The sequence below is a fragment of the Podarcis cretensis genome (assembly GCF_951804945.1).
Source record: "Podarcis cretensis genome assembly, chromosome: 2".
NCBI lineage: Eukaryota > Metazoa > Chordata > Lepidosauria > Squamata > Lacertidae > Podarcis > Podarcis cretensis.
Window position 1 is genome coordinate 103,369,799 of NC_137171.1, and position 17,735 is coordinate 103,387,533.

General features: G+C 42.3%; 1 protein-coding gene across 13 annotated transcripts in view; it reads left to right on the forward strand.

The window, feature by feature from the left end:
* Positions 1-17,735, forward strand: part of CADPS (calcium dependent secretion activator) — a 334,379-nt gene that overhangs the window by 261,752 nt on the left and 54,892 nt on the right. For 7 of the 13 annotated variants that reach the window (XM_079958109.1, XM_079958115.1, XM_079958104.1 and 4 more), the window contains 5 exons: positions 1,634-1,789; positions 3,910-4,057; positions 13,686-13,700; positions 15,184-15,258; positions 17,034-17,117. In XM_079958109.1, coding sequence (XP_079814235.1) covers positions 1,634-1,789; positions 3,910-4,057; positions 13,686-13,700; positions 15,184-15,258; positions 17,034-17,117 — 478 coding nt within the window. The remainder of the gene's footprint in view (positions 1-1,633; positions 1,790-3,909; positions 4,058-13,685; positions 13,701-15,183; positions 15,259-17,033; positions 17,118-17,735) is intronic. The other 6 variants (XM_079958116.1, XM_079958110.1, XM_079958105.1 and 3 more) reach the window with 1 other exon arrangement.

The window sequence follows — 17,735 nt, forward strand, 5'->3', positions numbered from 1 at the left end:
GGAAGCAGATGGGTATCGCCATGTTGTAATACTAAATACCAGGTTTTTTCCCCCATTCCTGGATATCTGATTGCTTCAAACATAAATACACTCTATTCGAAAGGCAGGATTAGACTGGATTTAAAAAATAATAATAAAGAGAAGGTAATTATTCTCAATGTATGTTTAAATCAGAAGAACTGAAATGATGCTTAGCCAATTATGCCACTGTTATGATGTGTGCTACTTCTTTGCTTAACCAACCATTCAAGAAAAAGCCTGATTCTCTTATCTTTTCATTGGGCCCATCTCCCTTCTACCCATTAAGGACATGTTTCAATGTTTTCACGCCATTACATAGATATGTCTATTTATTAGAACTGAGTCGATGCATTCTTTGGGGAAAAAATACCTTTGTTAGTGCAGGATTCAAAGGACTGCGCCCCCCCCCCTTGGCATGTTGGGAATATAGTCTTCACCCTGCAGTAGCCATGTGTGCATTTAGCTATATCTTCCCTTCTGTAGCATTAACTCAATGCAGCTGGCATCTGTCACAATAGAAACACCCATCCTTATTTGTTTCTATAGACGATATCAGCATCACCTGGTAATGCATGGTGTGTAAATACAAATTATTGTGTTAGCATTAGTGGTATGCGAGGAGTCGGGTGCGCTTCTTCAAGTTCCCTCGGTCATAATCAATGTGGAGAGAGGGATGAGAGAGAGAAGGAGAAAGGTGCATAAATTTCTCAGCATGAAGCACAATCAGAAGCTCGTATCTTATCCTGTAAGTAGAGGCATTAGGCATAATTGTAGCTGAAGAGAAGTCTAAATCAGCAGCTGGACTGGCTGGTCCCGTCTGTATGGAAGATCTGGGTAAGAGAACCTGTGCTTTATTGAACCTGCACTGAATTGTAAAGGCATTGCAAAAGGCAAAAGGAAACTTACAGAAGTCTGGTCAGGTATATTTATTTCTCTTTCTGAAAAAGAGAAAGGAAATTCGGGGAGGGGGGAGTCCCAAACTAAAAAGAGGTAGAGAAATCAACAAAGCCAAAGTTTTCTGAGATATGTAAAAGGATGTCTCATTGTGAATTATTCAATTGCCTTACCCTGATTTGTTTCCAGCTGTTCAAAAAGTGTGTCCTCGCTCACCACTTGTTAGCACTGTTCTTGTTTTTTCCTGAAACCCTTGGGGATGGGGGAAGGAGAACGAAGAGAATGAAGCTTGCAATGCGGGAAGTGCATGAAACCGAAGAATAACCACATACGTTTGTGTACTGCGGTTATTATCAACCAGAGATTTGCCTTCACGTTGTATAGCCTTCAGTTCAATAACTACATACCCTAATGTGATTATTGAAACAGGCTGTTTTTTTTTGTTTTTTATGCCATATGCACTGTTTCCAGATAAACGTTCGTTACTCTCTTCTGTCTGATCTGGAAAGACTTGTAACAGCTAGGTAGATTAGAAGAAGAAGAAAATGTATAGTGTAAAACCCTGATGGTGGAGATTCTCCCTGGCTTTGTCCTGTGTCTCCAGTCACTGTTACGCCCCCGTTACGTGTGCAAGAACGATCTCCACATTAGGTTTCCAGAGCCGAAGAACAGGCTGTAACCTCTCCTGTCATTCTTATTTTTCCTTTTCTCCTGTCAGCAATGGATCAGGAACGTCAGAAGATCTGTTTTGGAAATTGGATGCCTTACAGACCTTCATCAGGGATTTACACTGGCCTGAGGAAGAGTTTGGGAAACACCTAGAACAGCGCTTAAAACTTATGGCTAGTGATATGATTGAGTCATGTGTGAAGAGGTAAGTGGAAACCAGTGGCGTAGCATGGGTTGCCAGCATCCGGGGCCACGCAGAGGTGGTGGGAGGGAGGGGAAACGATGGGGAGTGTGCATGAGCATTCAGCTTCCTAACGGCATCCGAATCACCCAGGAGATCGTTGTCTGGAGAAATCACTTCCTAGTGCACATGGAGAAGCTGTTTTTAGAGCCCAGCGATTAAACTGTGCAGCTGTATTGAGGCAACGCCAGGTGTTGAAATTTTGTGCCCCTAACAATTTTGTGCCCAGGGCAGCCACCTCTGTGCCCCCTCCCATGCTTCACAACTGGTGGAAGAAGAGTTTGAATTTGATATCCCGCTTTATCACTACCCTAAGGAGTCTCAAAGCGGCTAACATTCTCCTTTCCCTTCACAACAAACACTCTGTGAGGTGAGTGGGGCTGAGAGTCTTCAAAGAAGTGTGACTAGCCCAAGGTCACCCAGCAGCTGCATGTGGAGGAGCGGAGACACAAACCCAGTTCACCAGATTACGAGGCCACTGCTCTTAACCACTACACCACATTGGCTCTCAGTGGAAGCACTGGTGGAAGCAACTAGTGTCCACATAGTGTGCATATAAGTTTTGAAATCACATCCAATTGCTTCTGCACAATTGTGCAATTCTGCTTTATGCAACTGGGGCAAAGCATGCTGGAAATGACTTCCCAAAAAATTAAGTACTTGATGAGTAGCTTCTGTGAGAGTTTTAAGTAAGCCTTAGCAGGGATTCCTCAATGAGAAGCTCAGTAATGGCGAGCAGCCTTCTCAAATCAAACAAGAGCAGTCATTCAGGGCAGAACTACATACTTGGGGCTACTGCCAAAAAATGGTGGTGGCGTTTTCCCTCTTTCCTGCCCCCGCCCCCCAAAAAATAGCTGGTTCAACTGATCATATGACATGGCATCATGCTATGCTATGGTGAGCCAGTGGGATGTAGCAGTTAGAGTGTTGGTCTCACTCTGTGTTTGTGACCTTGGGCCAGTCACTATTTTTTGCTGTGAGGATGAAATGGAGAGTGGTGAGAACCTTGAGCTCCTTGAAAAAAAGATAGGATAAAAATGTTGTAATAGTAGTAATGATGCTGATGATGAAGAATAAGTTTTTCCCCACCCAAATCCACATCATTGGCTGTTGTTGGAATAGGTTGGGTAAATCACATAATGAGAAGAGAAGAAATAAACCTGGGGCTCCTGTTTTGCAATAGAACCTGAAGAGGTGTTGTATATTTACTTGTCAAAGAATCAACTTATAGCAGTTTATGTGACAATTCAGAAGAGTTCAGGCAAACGAGTCACATTATGACAAAATGAAAATGCAACAATTCAGTATTTTGGTGGAGTTAATCAATTTAACAGGTTTGTATAATCAGTGCTGAGTAATGAACACCCATATGATTTCCTATACTGCTGTGAGTTTTCTGTTTGGTTCCTGGTATACTTCAGTTATAAATTAGCTTGCAACCTGCAAAGATAAACTTTTGTAGCTTTGGCAAATCACTAAAGAAATAAGCTAAAAAGTGTGAGTTGCCATTCATGAATATTTTTCTTTTACATTCCGAAATGTGTTGGGCTAGGAGTACTGAAGAATTCAGCTGAAAATGGAAACAGGAGCGGAAACTGATGAGTTTCGCTTACCTGTTTCATGTCCAGAGTAGAACTCAGTTGTCATGGACTGGCTGGATGCAGAGAAGTGGTGGGAGGTACAAGCCAAGGAACCCCTAAGGAACCCCCAGATGAAGAAGGCTCAGAATCAGGGGGCTGGTGGTAGGACGACAATGGGTGGTCAGGGGGAGGAGGAGTAGACTGGGAGGAGGAGGTGTTAGGAGCAGAAGAGGCAACAGGCTTTAGTGAGCAGGGAGAGGCTGTGGCAGACAGCAGTGCAGACTCAGAAGCGAGAGGGGTCAAGAGGCTGAGTGAGACAGGCTGTAGAAGAAGACGGGGGGGTATCCTTCTCCTGCTGTGACCAGCTCCCCTTCCCACTGATCTCCCAGAACACACAGGAAAATGAAGACTTCAAAGTATTGTATTGCTCAGTCAAATTAGTAGCTGCAGTATCTTAACTTTCAAAATGTTCCTTTTATTTTGTTTTTTTATTACTTTTAACAGAACCCGGATTGCGTTTGAAGTAAAGCTGCAAAAAACAAGCCGGTCAACAGATTTCAGAGTCCCTCAGTCAATATGCACCATGTTTAATGTTATGGTTGATGCCAAAGCTCAGTCAACAAAACTTTGCAGTATGGAAATGGGCCAAGAGGTAAAACTTATATTTATTTATTTATTTTAAAAAAAATGTTTAAAGGGAAATAAATCTGCATCTTATATTCTGCTGGTTTCAGAAACATTCTAACAGTTGTGGATTTAGTTTTCCATATATAGACTATGCAGATGAAAATGCAGGGTCACTCCGTCAAACAAATCCCCATATTGAATATGGACACTCAGAACCCCTGTCACTTAGAAGTGACTGTTGGCAAGGATTGTGATGTGCACAAGGTACCTTTAAAGCCTATTTATGCATGACAGTGTTTTATATTGAGTCATTAACTCCACCTTGGAACCAGACATACGTTTGCCCCAAAGTCTTGATTTTTACATGCAACTACCAGATTGCAATGGCATGATTATTTTGACCAACAGGCAAAGAAAACCCAATGAGAAACAAAGCAACCTGAACAAAAGGACTTAAGGGGAAATAGGAAATTGCCTGATCCTATGTAAAAATGCAGTCCTGCCTGATTGGACTTTTCTAAAACCTACATTTATAATACTTCCGGGTCCTTAATGACTCAAAGGTTCCAAACTGGTCCAGTTTTATCATCTGCTGGTCTAATGTGTTTTACTTCTCAAAGACATTATCACAACTTGAACATTTCCACATGTGATGTTGTGAAGTAGAAAGACATGCTGAATTGGGCTCAATGAAATGCATAATCATAATCCTCTTTTGTTTGGAAGGCTTGAAACACTGTTCAACATTTTTATCATCTCTGTTTATGACCAGTTCAGACACAGGGCTTGGATTCTCGTATTTCATTTTCAGTAGTGCATACAACAACAACTCCTCATGTTCAGAATCTATGTCACATGGGTTATTCTAGCTTTTTTATTTTCTTGAAATATTTATCTCATTCTGATATGTACAAAATAAAGCACCAATCCAAATGGATTCATGGGGAGATTAGACTGAGTACAGTGAGCATTGGAGCAGGTCCTTTGGTCCTCATTTTCTTTTGTTTGTTTGGTATGCTATTTGTTCTTTTAGATGCCCCTCTTTTGCCCCTCTTTTTATATAATCCCGGGATGCAACCTTACTGTTGTGAGCACTAAAGGCTTCCCTCACCCAAGTCAAAGCATGTACTTAAATGAACTCTCACCACTCCTGGTTTGAAGTTAGCTCAGAACCACAGAATTTGCCTTGCATCTTCTGTCTTGGTGCAGCCTTTTCGTTGCACTTTTTCAAAACAACCTCAGGAAGACAGTCGTAGTGAAGCTGCTGCAGCTCAATTATTTCTGCGTCATAATTCCTTGTTGTTTTGATCCATTATGATCTATAGGAACATCTGCTATAGGAACGTCTGCTAGAGGTTTCTGGCAACTGGCCTGAAGTCACACTTCTAAACTCTTCCATTAGTCAAGTTTGTAAAGAGCCGCAGCGTTCAGTGCTCCTGGCTTAAGCGTAGTATCTCTTTACAAATACAGCTTTCCAGCACCTCTAATAATAACACTATTAGTTGAAATAAATTCTAGGCCTTACACAAATGCCAAGGCTGGGAGTAAGCATAGGCTGCGCTCCTATGCACATTTACCTGGGAGTAAGTCCTGTTGAACTAAACAGGACTTACTTCTGAGCAGATATGCATAGGATTGTTCTACCAGCTACCTGTACATCTGATGGTGAGAAATTTGATTCTTTGGGGTTTTAATTTGCCATTTCTCCGTTGTATCAGTTTCATTTCCCATCAGGTATAGCATAGGTAAAAAGTGCTTGCCAGCCTCAGTTACCCCTGTCCAACTCCCATTTTACTTGATTTGTCACTCGCATTGTTCTTGCAAATCCATGACCCATCATGGTTGATAACAAGCAGCAATTCAGTTGCACAAAGAATCAGCCTTTAATATGTCTTAGGCAAATCCACATGTGCCTCTTTGAGAAAGTATTGATACTGTGGTACACAGATTGCATAGCGATTGTGTGAAGTAGCAGTTTCTCTGGTATGACGTTTTTAACAAATAGCTGAACTAATAGACCTGCAAATCAGATGTGAGTTATCTGTGCATAAGTTACTGTTTAGGACTGCAGGATTACATACACCCCTCCTTCTCCCCTCCAAGTCTTTTGTTTTCTCTTTTATTCATTTTAATGAATTCCTACCTCATCCCAGTGTGTCATGCCATCTCATTTCTCTTTGCTTTTCTCCTGTTTCTCTCAGAAATGTATAGCTGCTAATATATAAAGTGATTGACTAATAAGGACTGCAGTATGGCAAGGGATATTTATGCCAACGACACTAAATTAACCATTTTAGCCATCTCTTTTCTCAAACAAAGTAGGGGTGTATTTGATTCAACCTTCCATGCGGCCAAACCCAACCCAGTTCCAAAGGGATAACGTTATTGACAGTTGCTGCATTCTTAGTCTCATGCCAGCCACAGCCTAGAAGGGTTTGCTGGCGGGATGCTTTGCTATTCCCCAGGCTAACTGAGCTCTTGTTTGTTGAACCAAAGGTGCTCTCAGAGCCACAGCAGCCAGCAGCAACTTGAGCCACAATGCTTCCTTCCTGGCAAGCGCATTGCTGATGCTTATGGGGAGGGTGAAGGGGTGAGGCGGTGGGGGTGTCTGTACAGTGCGGACATACCAGTGGGAGCATCAGATGGGTTCTGCCAGTGCATCTGCACCGCACCAACCCCCACACCACCTCACCGTCCCCCCTCTTAAGTGACACACCTGCCAGGGAACCAAGCAGACTGCTTTTGACAGAAGCCTTGGGACATAATCTTGCCCCTCCTTTCCAGTAGAATTCCTCCATGTGTTTGCTGTCCTCATTTCCTCCCCACATCCTTAGCAATTGATAAAAGGCCTTTCCTCTTAATCAATCACGGGACTCATCTAAGTCAATTGCACACATAGGAACAGTCAATTTGCAGCAACCTCCCACTCCACCACATGTAATGGAACTAGCAGGAACTATACTTCTATCATCCCACCCAATCCAATCCCAGTAACAACTCCATTTGAACTGTGATTTAGGGAGCTTCCAGGCCAATTGTTTATTGAGCACTGAGAGTATAATATTGCTATAAATGATGCTTTACCAGACATTCATCCTGATATGTTCATGTGAAGGCTATACAACTTTGCCAACATTTTCCAGGCTAGTTTTCCATCAGTTTTCTTATCAGACGTTTTATGGTTAGAAAAGACATGGGATAATTGCACCAGAAAATTCAGGATAACCACCAAACGTTATTATTATTATTATTTATTAGATTTTGAATAAGATATTCATCATAAGATCTTAGGGTGGTTCGCAGAATAAAATACAGGATAGAAACAAGTAAATCAAACCAGCAGAACAATAAACAACCCATCTTGAATTGACAGCCTGAGTTTCCTCCTTTAGAGTATCCACAATTCCTTCCATTGGATAAAAGGAGACCTATATAAGGTCCACTAAATCCTACTGAGCCTCCAAATGTTGCCATTATTTCTCTTAAAATTTTTTAATGATCAGATATGGAAAAATTTGAGGCATTTTAGGGAGTGCATTCTGCTGAACATATACACCCATATTCTCCCTGTGTCCTTATATTCAAAGGCAGCTGTTGAGACATTTGGCAGACATAATTTACCACCTTAAATATTTATATTTCTTCTGAATATTTAATGTATTAACAGGAATAACTTGTATATCAAATATTTCTTGGTGGGTCTGGTATGTTTTTCTTCTCCGAGGTCAGATGGTCGCTAATAGAAATGCAGCATACACACAATCTGTTGGTGGTGTCATAATGAAACATGCCTCTCACATGCGCACCCAATGTCAGCCTAGTAAAGTGACTATAGATGGACTGAATTCATCTGCTTATAAAGCAGGCCAAAGTTTCTCACTAGTTTAGCTGAATTAGCATCCCACTCCTACAGAGCACTTTGGAGGACCTGGGTGCTTCAAAGCTTCCTAGGGTGGATTTTTCCCCACACTGATTCAGTGGATCAGCATGACAGGAGCACCAAATCCATGCCTTTCTCTGCCCAAAGAGTTCCAGTGCTGCCATACAGGTGGGACCACAAGAGGAAGAGGCACCTGAGAGCCGTTATTCCCCTCACACACCTACACTTCCCAGGGAGGAGTTAACAGTCCTTCTTGCCAAGGGACTCTGGGAACTGGAGCTCTCTGAGGGGAACAACTATCAGTGCCCTTAGCAAACTACAGCCCCCAGAATTCTTTGAGGGAAGCCATGGCTGTTTAAAATGGTATCAGCAATGCTTTAAATGTATGGTGCAGATGGGCCCATAGTTTAGTCCTGAGCTGGTATAAGGTATGTTCTCATGTTCTTCCCATCTTCTCCCCTCTGAACTAAGCACTGTGGATCTAGTGGCAATTCTGTGGCAATCATAGTTGTTGTTGTTATTTATTAGGACCCCACCCATCTGACTGGGTGTTGACCTTTAAAGCCTTAAACAGCCTTGGCCCAGGATACCTGAAGGAGCATCTCCACCCCCCATTATTCTGCCCAGACACTGAAATCCAGCACCAAGGGGTTTCTGGTGGTTCCCTCACTGCAAGAAGCCAAGTTACAGGGAACCAGGCAGAGGGCCTTCTCAGTAGTGGCGCCCGCCCTGTGGAACGCCCTCCCATCAGATGTCAAAGAGATAAACAACTACCTGATGTTTAGAAGACATCTGAAGGCAGCCCTGTTTAGGGAAGTTTTTAATGACTGATGTTTTAATGTATTTTTAATCTCTGTTGGAAGCCGCCTAGATGGCAGGGTACAAATAAATTATTATTATTATTATTATTATTATTATTATTATTATTACCACTCTGGGCAGCTTCCAACAGAATGTAAAAATACAATGAAACATCAAATATTAAAAACTTCCCAATACAAGGCTGCCTTCAGATGACTCCAGAAAGTTGTGTAGTTGTTTATCATTTTGACATCTGATGACAGGATGTTCTACAGGGTAGGACCCACTACTGAGCAGGCCTTCTGCCGGGTTCCCTGTAACTTCAAATCTCACATTGAGGGAACCACCAGAAGGCCTTCAGAGCTGGACCTCAGTGTCTGGGCTCAATGATGGAAATAGAGACACTCCTTCAGGTATACAGGGCCAATGCCATTTAAAGGTCAACACCAAGACTTTGAATTGAGCTCAGAAACGTACTGGGAGCCAATGTAGATCTTTTAGAACCAGTGAGATATGGTCCCTGTAGCCACTCCCAGTCACCAGTCTGGCAGTCATATCCTGGATTAGTTGTAGTTTCCAAGTCACCTTCAAAGGTAGCCCCGTGTAGAGCACATTGCAGTAGTCTAAGCAGGATGATAACCAGAGCATGTACCACTCTGGCAAGACAGTGTGCAGGCAGGTCGATGGAATGGGTAGACAGCTGCCCTGGACACAGAATTGACCTGCACCTCTATGGACAGCTTTGAGTCCAAGATGACCTCAAGGCTGCACACCTAAGCTGCACTCTAGGAGGGCTGGTACATATCCGACCCTGGTTGCATCAACTTCCTTTTTTGCTTGCGGCAGCTCCCTGCCCCCACAACAACAAGCTGATTCACCAACATGTTCATTTCAAATGGGAATAGCAACTTTGAAGCCACCATTCAATCTACATGGAGAAGGGCTGATCTATAGCATGCAGGATAAAATGGCAGCTTCTGCTGATGGCAAATAAATCAGAGGACACTTAGCTGCAAGCAGGAGCCTTCCTTAGTCAAACTGAAGAGGGCCACAGAACTTCTGTGCAGTGAGACCTGGAACAGGCACCCACAGAGTGCCCATCATTCCAATGTCTGCCAGAAGTAGGATTACCCACCAACATCCTCCCCATACATCACATCATCCACACCATGGAGTTTCATAATTAGAGAGTTGACAGGATGCCCTGCAGCATTGCAGCTATCGGCAGTAAATGGGTAGCTTTAAAACAGCTCCATGAGCCAAAAGGCATATTGTTGATGTAACTTTTACTTTACTCCTCTGATCTTTTTTATTACAACCTGATGTAAAGAACTATGAATATGGTATGAAGATACAGGAGACTACTACCTTGCTGAAGCTAAGCAGGTCTGGGTCTGGTTAGTTGCCTGGATGGGTAACCGTTGCCTTTGAACCACACTGCTTTGGGTTCTGTAAGGGGAGCACAGAATAATATAAATGTCAGAAAGTAAGTAAATAGGAAGAACTTCCTAACAGTGTGAATTGTTCAGTAATGGAGCAGGCCTCCTGAAAAGACAGTGGACTCTCCATCACTAAGCAGAGGTTGGATGATACTGTATTGCCAGATTTCCTGGCAAGGGTGCCTCCAACTTTATTATTCTGTGATTCAGATTCCCTGAGATCCAGCACCGAGGGCCTTCTGGCGGTTCCCTCATTGCGAGAAGTGAGGTTACAGGGAACCAGATAGAGGGCCTTCTCAGTAGTGGCGCCCACCCTGTGGAACGCCCTCCCATCAGTTGTCAAGGAAATAAGCAGCTATCCTATTTTTAAAAGACATCTGAAGGCAGCCCTGTTTAGGGAATTTTTAATATTTAATGCTGTATTGTTTTTAACACTCGATTGGGAGCCTCCCAGAGTGACTGGGGAAACTCAGCCAGATGGGTGGGGTATAATTATTATTATTATTATTATTATTATTATTATTATTATTATTATTATTATTATATATTTAGCCCTGCGGGTTCAGAATAGGGAGCAGGTTTGGGGGAACAATGTAGTGCTTCTTTGAGTCTGTGCCTCTAGTGACGGATTCCTATAGGTGAAGGGCCCTGTCGGTCTCTAAAATATACAATCCTCCCAGCGCTTCCGCCAGCGCAAACTTTGTTTGTGCCAATGGAACTTGCCCTGGCGAAGTGGTTTGAGGATCAGACAGCTAGTCTGCAATCCTTCTGGCTGCATTCTAGTGCTGCTGTTGCTGCTGCTGCCGTTGTTGTTCTCATTTGCGTTGTAAAGGAGATTTTAATTGAAAACATATTTGTCAATACATTTCACACTGTATTGTTTTGCACACACCTAGCCATCCTTTTAGTTAAATCTCATAATTTATCCAACGAAGATGAACACTTAGCAAGAGAACTGTCACCCGCCCTCACCTCCAACAAACAAACATCCTTGATTAAAACAATATGATAATGTGGCAAATTAAGCATGTCTTTTGGACTTGTATGCGAAGCCCAGATTTTTTAAAGAGAGAGGGGGGAAAAATCAGTCAAGAGAATCTTTTTATTTTAAATTCCATGCATTGCCACCATATCCTGTGGGCCGCATTTTCAAAAGCATCGATGCACTTTAGGGGAATGTCCAGCTTGCACGTTCACTACCTTTGGTGTACTTCCGCTCAGCCTAACATGCTTGTAAGGGTCCCATTTTCCGTGCATGCATCAGAGCCAGAGCGTGCCAGGTTTGGGCATGTCCTGCATTGTGCATCTCTTGGTGCTTTTCAAAATGAGGTCCAAGCCAACATAGTTTTCACTGGTGTGCATGGTGTGCATTTGCAAGCTTTGTTTGTCCTGTGCTTAGTGGGTAGCACGTGTACATATATATGTCACGGGGTCACGTCCTCCAGGGAACGCCCGTTGCTGTTTTCCAGGGAGTTGTTCTGTTCGGCACGTTCTCCATGATGTAGCATGCTACTCCTCAGCAGCGCTGCCTGCATCCCACCATCCAGAGTAAATATCTGCAAAAGTGGCTGTGGCTGCTGGAGAAAAGAGGGATTCTGCACGCGAAGGAATATATTTTTAGCAGGTGGAGAAGCGGGAGTGGTGGAGGGTTTGCGCAAAGCACCTAGTCCCTTGGGAAGAGGGTGTCTTTTGGGTAGCCTGGTGACATGGCCCCTAGCAAACTAGAGGAGATGGCCAATGGCTTCTGCTTCCTTACCTGCATCGCCTTTCCCCAGTCCCCTTTTTGCCTGTGCAAACACAGAGCTGCCCATAGTTCCCAGGCTTCCTGAGCCAGCAGCAAGTATATTTTACATCAGGCAGGGGAGGTCATTGAAGGTTAAGTCTTTACCTTCCTCACATGAGGGTCAGGGGCAGAGGATAAGCACTAGGTGGGATTCTGAAACACTGCTGCTTTTCGTAACGCATCTCTTGCTGATTTTCCCTGTGCAAATTGTAAAGCACCGAGTCGGGAGATTCCACCCTCCTCCCTCCAGCATACCTATGCCATTTCCAGCCCCTGTAAACACGTACACAATCACATGCAAACTCTGACTTGTTTGGTCCAAGTTACAAACACCTGTGCCTTTAAAACAAAAAACAACAAACCTCCCTTCCGAGGCTTAGCATGAATGTACACATGTAGCAGCACATGGGTGGTAGAATGACTGCCACTTCTACACTGTGGGTACAAGTTCTACTGCTCTAAAACTCCCCTTATCAGAACAAGGCAGTTAAACAACATGGTGTAGCCTCATAACAGTCAAACTATTCACCAGTCTAGCCCAGAACTGTCTGACTGGCAGCAGTTGCAGAGGCATTTCCTATCACCTGTTACCTGATTCTCTCTTAACTGGAGAGGCTTGGGATCAAGACTTGCACCTTCTGCATGTAAAGCATGGGTTCTTGTCCCTTCCCAAATATTGCCATTCAGCCCTTTTTCTGCTATACCTCTTTCTGCTACCTGCAATGATTCATTTATTTTTAACACAGGATAGCTTCCAAAATGCACATCCTCCATCTACAGCTTTCCAGAAGTGGAAGGGTCCATACCTCTGGGGTTAGGATTCTGCCCCCTGATTCTGCTGCATATGTAGATTCGGCCTCGGGGGGGTCTTCTGTGGGAAAAGCTGCTACATTACGCACACACACGCACACACACTTTTCATCCCTGCGAGCTAGTCCAACACAACCTGACAATGCAGTTAATGGAAGAACAACAAAACAGGTGTTCTACATGCCATTGGAAGTTGTAGGTGTAGTTTACATTCAGTCACAACCCAAATAAATTGACTGACATCGCAGATATGGGAATGGGTCGTTAATCAGATAGACTCTACCGAGTGAACAAAAATGTTATTTTAGGTTGTAACATTATGACGGTTAACCTAAAATTCTGAATACGATTTTTAAAAAAATCTGTAATCAAAAGCCAATTCTCTTCTCATGTAAAAAAACGGTGGTGGACAAAACTCACATATGAATTCTGGGGAAATTGCCTCTTCCCAAGTGTCAGCTTCCTCATGATGATTCAGTAAACAAGGGGGTACCATCAAACTTTAGCCATCCCCAAACTGGAGTCCAGTAAGCCAAAAAAAAAAAAAAACCAGCTGCCATGCCACTGAGCTCTACATGTATTATTATTACTATTCCTTTTTTCCCCAAATTGCAACAAAGATGATATTTCTCTGCCTCACTAGAGATGTTTCTGTGTATGTGTTCTGTGCAACAATCACTTTTCAAAAACCCGTTTTGTATTCTGCGTGTGGTTCTCTTTGGTAGCAATCTCAGGTATTTCAGTGAAAAGGGATTATATCCATTATATTTCATTTCCTTGTTGCTTATTGTTTCTGTGCATGCTGCTGCTTTTTCATGGCCCCCATTTAGAAGGTCCCATTTTTTTGAAGATTTTGTTTTTATTTATGGTTTACCTTCATATGTTCTTTTTCCTGTCTTCTGCACCTTCCTCTTTATTTCTGTCCCCAATCATCTGAAAGTTTGCTAAAGAGTGGGTAAGTGTGTCCTACATTTTCTTTTGTTTTCTTCCAAGTTCCTGTTGTAGTATGTGACTGTTCCATTGAAAGAAAGAGAAACACTGAGCAGTTCAAACTAGCGAGGAACTCTTAAGTCAGTTCTGAGGGACTAGCGTCTCACACTTCTAATTGCCCCTCACACTCCTTATTCCCCAAAGCATGATTTAGTATTTATAGCAGATTTGTCTCTTTTAATGTGGTTTTTTTTCTGGTTGGATGTTAACATTTTAAAATAACATTAGCGCAAACAAGTGGAAATAAATACAGTGACTGAGATCAGCGCTTTCAATGTTTTATTTAATGTAGGAGGGGAGGAATGTGGAAAAGAAACTTCATCATATATTAAATATTTGTTCTTCTGTGCTTTGACAAAAACAAAAGAATGCCCCTCGTAGTGTTTGCTTAGTAGTGAAAAGCCTGTTTTTTTGACAAAGTAGATGCTTGTTTTGTTAAAATTTGGCAGAAAGCTCTTGTGCCTTGCCTCGAATCACACGCTTTTGGTGATTCTCTCAGAGCTCCGTAGGACAGCAAGGTTTGATCTGGTCAGTAATTGGGTAGAGGGGCCCATCGAGTGGGTGGGTAGCAGCTCTCATCCTGTGTCAAAAGTGATGCTGAATGTTCAGTTGGTGTCAGTCTTTTCTATGAGCCGTCAGCACTAACCCAGCGCCCCAGCATGGTATTAATTGAGGGGCCTTATAGTGTAGCAATTGCCATCTTTTGCATGAGTCAGAACACCCATGTCTCAATCATTTTTACACTTGGTCATAAAGGCTCCAATTCACTCAGGTGCTTAACAAGCACTTGCATTTGGAACTTTACATCCTTAGCTAATTTGTTTCGCCAAGAGTGGAGTCTAAACATTAAATTCCACTTGGCTTTCTGGCAGTGGGCGACCCTTTATACCCAATGCAGCCTGTCTGCCTAAACTCGACTCCTCTGTACGTTCCCTCTGACCAACAGCAGATTTGCTGTGAACCAGGAGACAGCTGCTATGTTGCTTTTTCAGCGTGGGCTGTGTTTCAGGAGTCGTTTAAAACCTTAAAGAATGTGAATGCCTTAATTGCAACACTTTGGATCAATCAGAACTAAGAACAGATGTAAAGCGCTCTCCTACCGCTGCCCACTTTTATCATGATTTGCATATAGCAAAAAAAAGATGCCAGATTTTGTCCTCTGCTGCATGCATTTGACTCTCATTAATGTCGGCTCAGCTGCATGCATGGAACTGAAGCTAGGATTTGACCATGATTCATGAAATCCTATCAGAGGCTTCTTGGTTTAAAAAAAAGAAAAGAAAAAAGAAAAACGCGTTTTATCAATCCATTACTGCCCACTACACTAGAGCACGTGTCGATCAACATTTAAATATCACAGCCGATACAACAACAAACTAGACAGAAGTGTTTGTTACCAATGATTTATGCTAATAATATTTTGCCTCCATCTTCTTCCCCCTCCTTAGCACCAGTATCACTCAAAAATAGATGAACTAATTGAAGAAACCGTCAAGGAAATGATAACGCTCCTAGTTGCAAAGGTAACCTTCAGCTTCAGGTGAACCGATTCACTGTTAACATCACTCTCTCTTTTTCCTCTCTCCCTTTTTTAAACAGCATTTCCATTAAAATGTGACACATTAAGAAGTTTGGGTGGTTTGTTGTTTCTCACAGGAGAGATCATACATCACTCAGTCTCGACAGACGGAACATTTCGTGATTGCAGTCTGTACGAAGCAACACAGGGGTGCTGAACTTACAAAGTGCAGTTCAAGACAAAGACTGCAAAGCTCTTGTTTTCTGAACTTGATCACATTATCTGGACTGATTGGTTATAGCCGTTCATTGCCAGTTTGCAGGGAGAGTCCTAGGACTATAAGCTTACCTCTATGGGTCCACATTCCCTCTTTCCAGGTCCTCTACTGAGCTTTCCATCACACGCAGTTGCACTAGAGCAGAAAGCAGCTAGACTGGGTCAAACCCCAACACTTGGCCAAACGTAATTTGTTTTGGTTCCGTCTTATCTCTGGGTGGTAGGTTCCAAAGTTTTTAGGAGGGTGCTTTATGTTGTTTCAATCCTTATAGTTCTTGTGGCTTTTTAAAATGTTGTGATTGTCAATCACTTTGAACTGTCAGGAAGGGTGTAATGCAAAATACAATGAACTCAGAAGCATTCTCATATATATGGCATATTGGGTGGCAATGGCAGCCATTTATCAATAGTACTGCTTCATCTAATTTTCCATTTCCAGACTAAAAAGCATCTTGCAACACAGACTTCTGCCTGTGATCCTTGTAACACTTTGTATAAATGTTTTAAATAAATTAAATAAATGCACCATGCTTGCATTTATTTTAACTTCAATTAGGCAAACCAGGGGATGACTATAAGGATCACAAAATAATTACAAGGACCTGTAGAACATATGGGACAACACGTGCCATTCTGGGTCTCCATCAAGGACCTACCAGCTGTTCTCCATTTGGTATTACTCTTGAGGAGTAACATATTTCTTGCACCTTATGCTTGGGAGTTGCACTCTCATTAGCTTCTGCAATGTACGGCACCAACATAACTGCCTTTCTCTACACAGAATGACCAATATAGCAGGCAGAGAGCAGCTGAAAGAGCTTTAATGAACATGTGATATACACACACACAACACAAAGGAGCTTCGCTTTATTTTTATTTTTTTGCTTTTGATCAACAAACATTGAAAATGCAAGGGAATCTCAGAAGAGGGTTTTTCTTCCTTGTGCATAATTTTGTTGCCAAAACAGAAAACCAAATTAGAAACCCCCTAAACATTTGAAGATGAAATTGTTTTAGGCGGAATCAAGAAAGGATTAAACATTTTCATTGATATGCTTGTCCTTTGAAAGCAACTGCTTTCCAGTTACTTATATTATTATTAATAATAGCTAATAAGCTTGGTGATGCCAAAAGAAAAATAAGTCAGTGGCTAGATTATCTTTATTAATGTATTCCATGACACCATGCTAATTTAGGACAAATGTTTAGTTATAGACAATATCAGCTCTTTACTCCAGAATAGTCAACTAGATTACCCCACACACATACAACTTGACTTTTCTTAATCTTCAATGACTTTCCTCCCTGCTAATTAGAGGATAGAGTTCTTTATCTCGTCGTTGAAGTGTCATATCTCTACAAGCAATCTACGTAGCTAGAAGCTGGTTGATACACTTTGAAATCCCTTTTTACTCTGATGGACTTAATACTGATTTGCTCAGTTGCAATCAGGGTGATTTGATTATTCTTACAACTGAAGTATATGTCCTTTTGTTCCTCCAGTTTGTCACAATTCTGGAAGGAGTCTTGGCCAAACTATCCAGATACGATGAAGGGACGTTGTTTTCTTCTTTCCTGTCATTTACTGTAAGTTGCCTTCTTCATCCAACCACCCAATTGTCCCTGCTTTTTGCTCCTTGCACTTTTCAATTCAATGTTCATAGTTTAAAAGTAGTGTTTTTTTTTCATGGACTGAAGGATGGTTCTGGTTAAAACCACAAGGAAACATCTTGCATGGTCTGAAGTTATCTGATAACAACCGTCTTGCTGAAGCCCAGCAGGTATGGGTTTGGTCAGTGTTCCAGTGGAAAAGCAGTTCCTGGGAACTGTATAAATGCCGCCTTGAGTTCCATGATGGGTGAAAAGAGCACATAAATATAATGAATATATTAAGAAGTACCAAAATAATAAAGGAGGCTGTATACCTTTCCAGAACCCTGCCAACTAAAAGCCAGTGTGTTACGGTGGCTAGTCAGGGAGGAGGAACAGGACCCGAGTGTGAATCCGTCTCAGTGGCCAAATTTACTGCGTGACCTTGGACTAGCTGCCATCTCTCAGATTGACCTACCTCACAGAGTTGTTGTGTGGATTAAAGGAAGAACCATGTCTGCTGCCCTAAAGGCAAGATGAAAGTCGGAGAGGAAAGTGTTCATTATCTATTTCCCTACTTTTATATACCCATCCAGTCCAACATCCTGTTCTCAC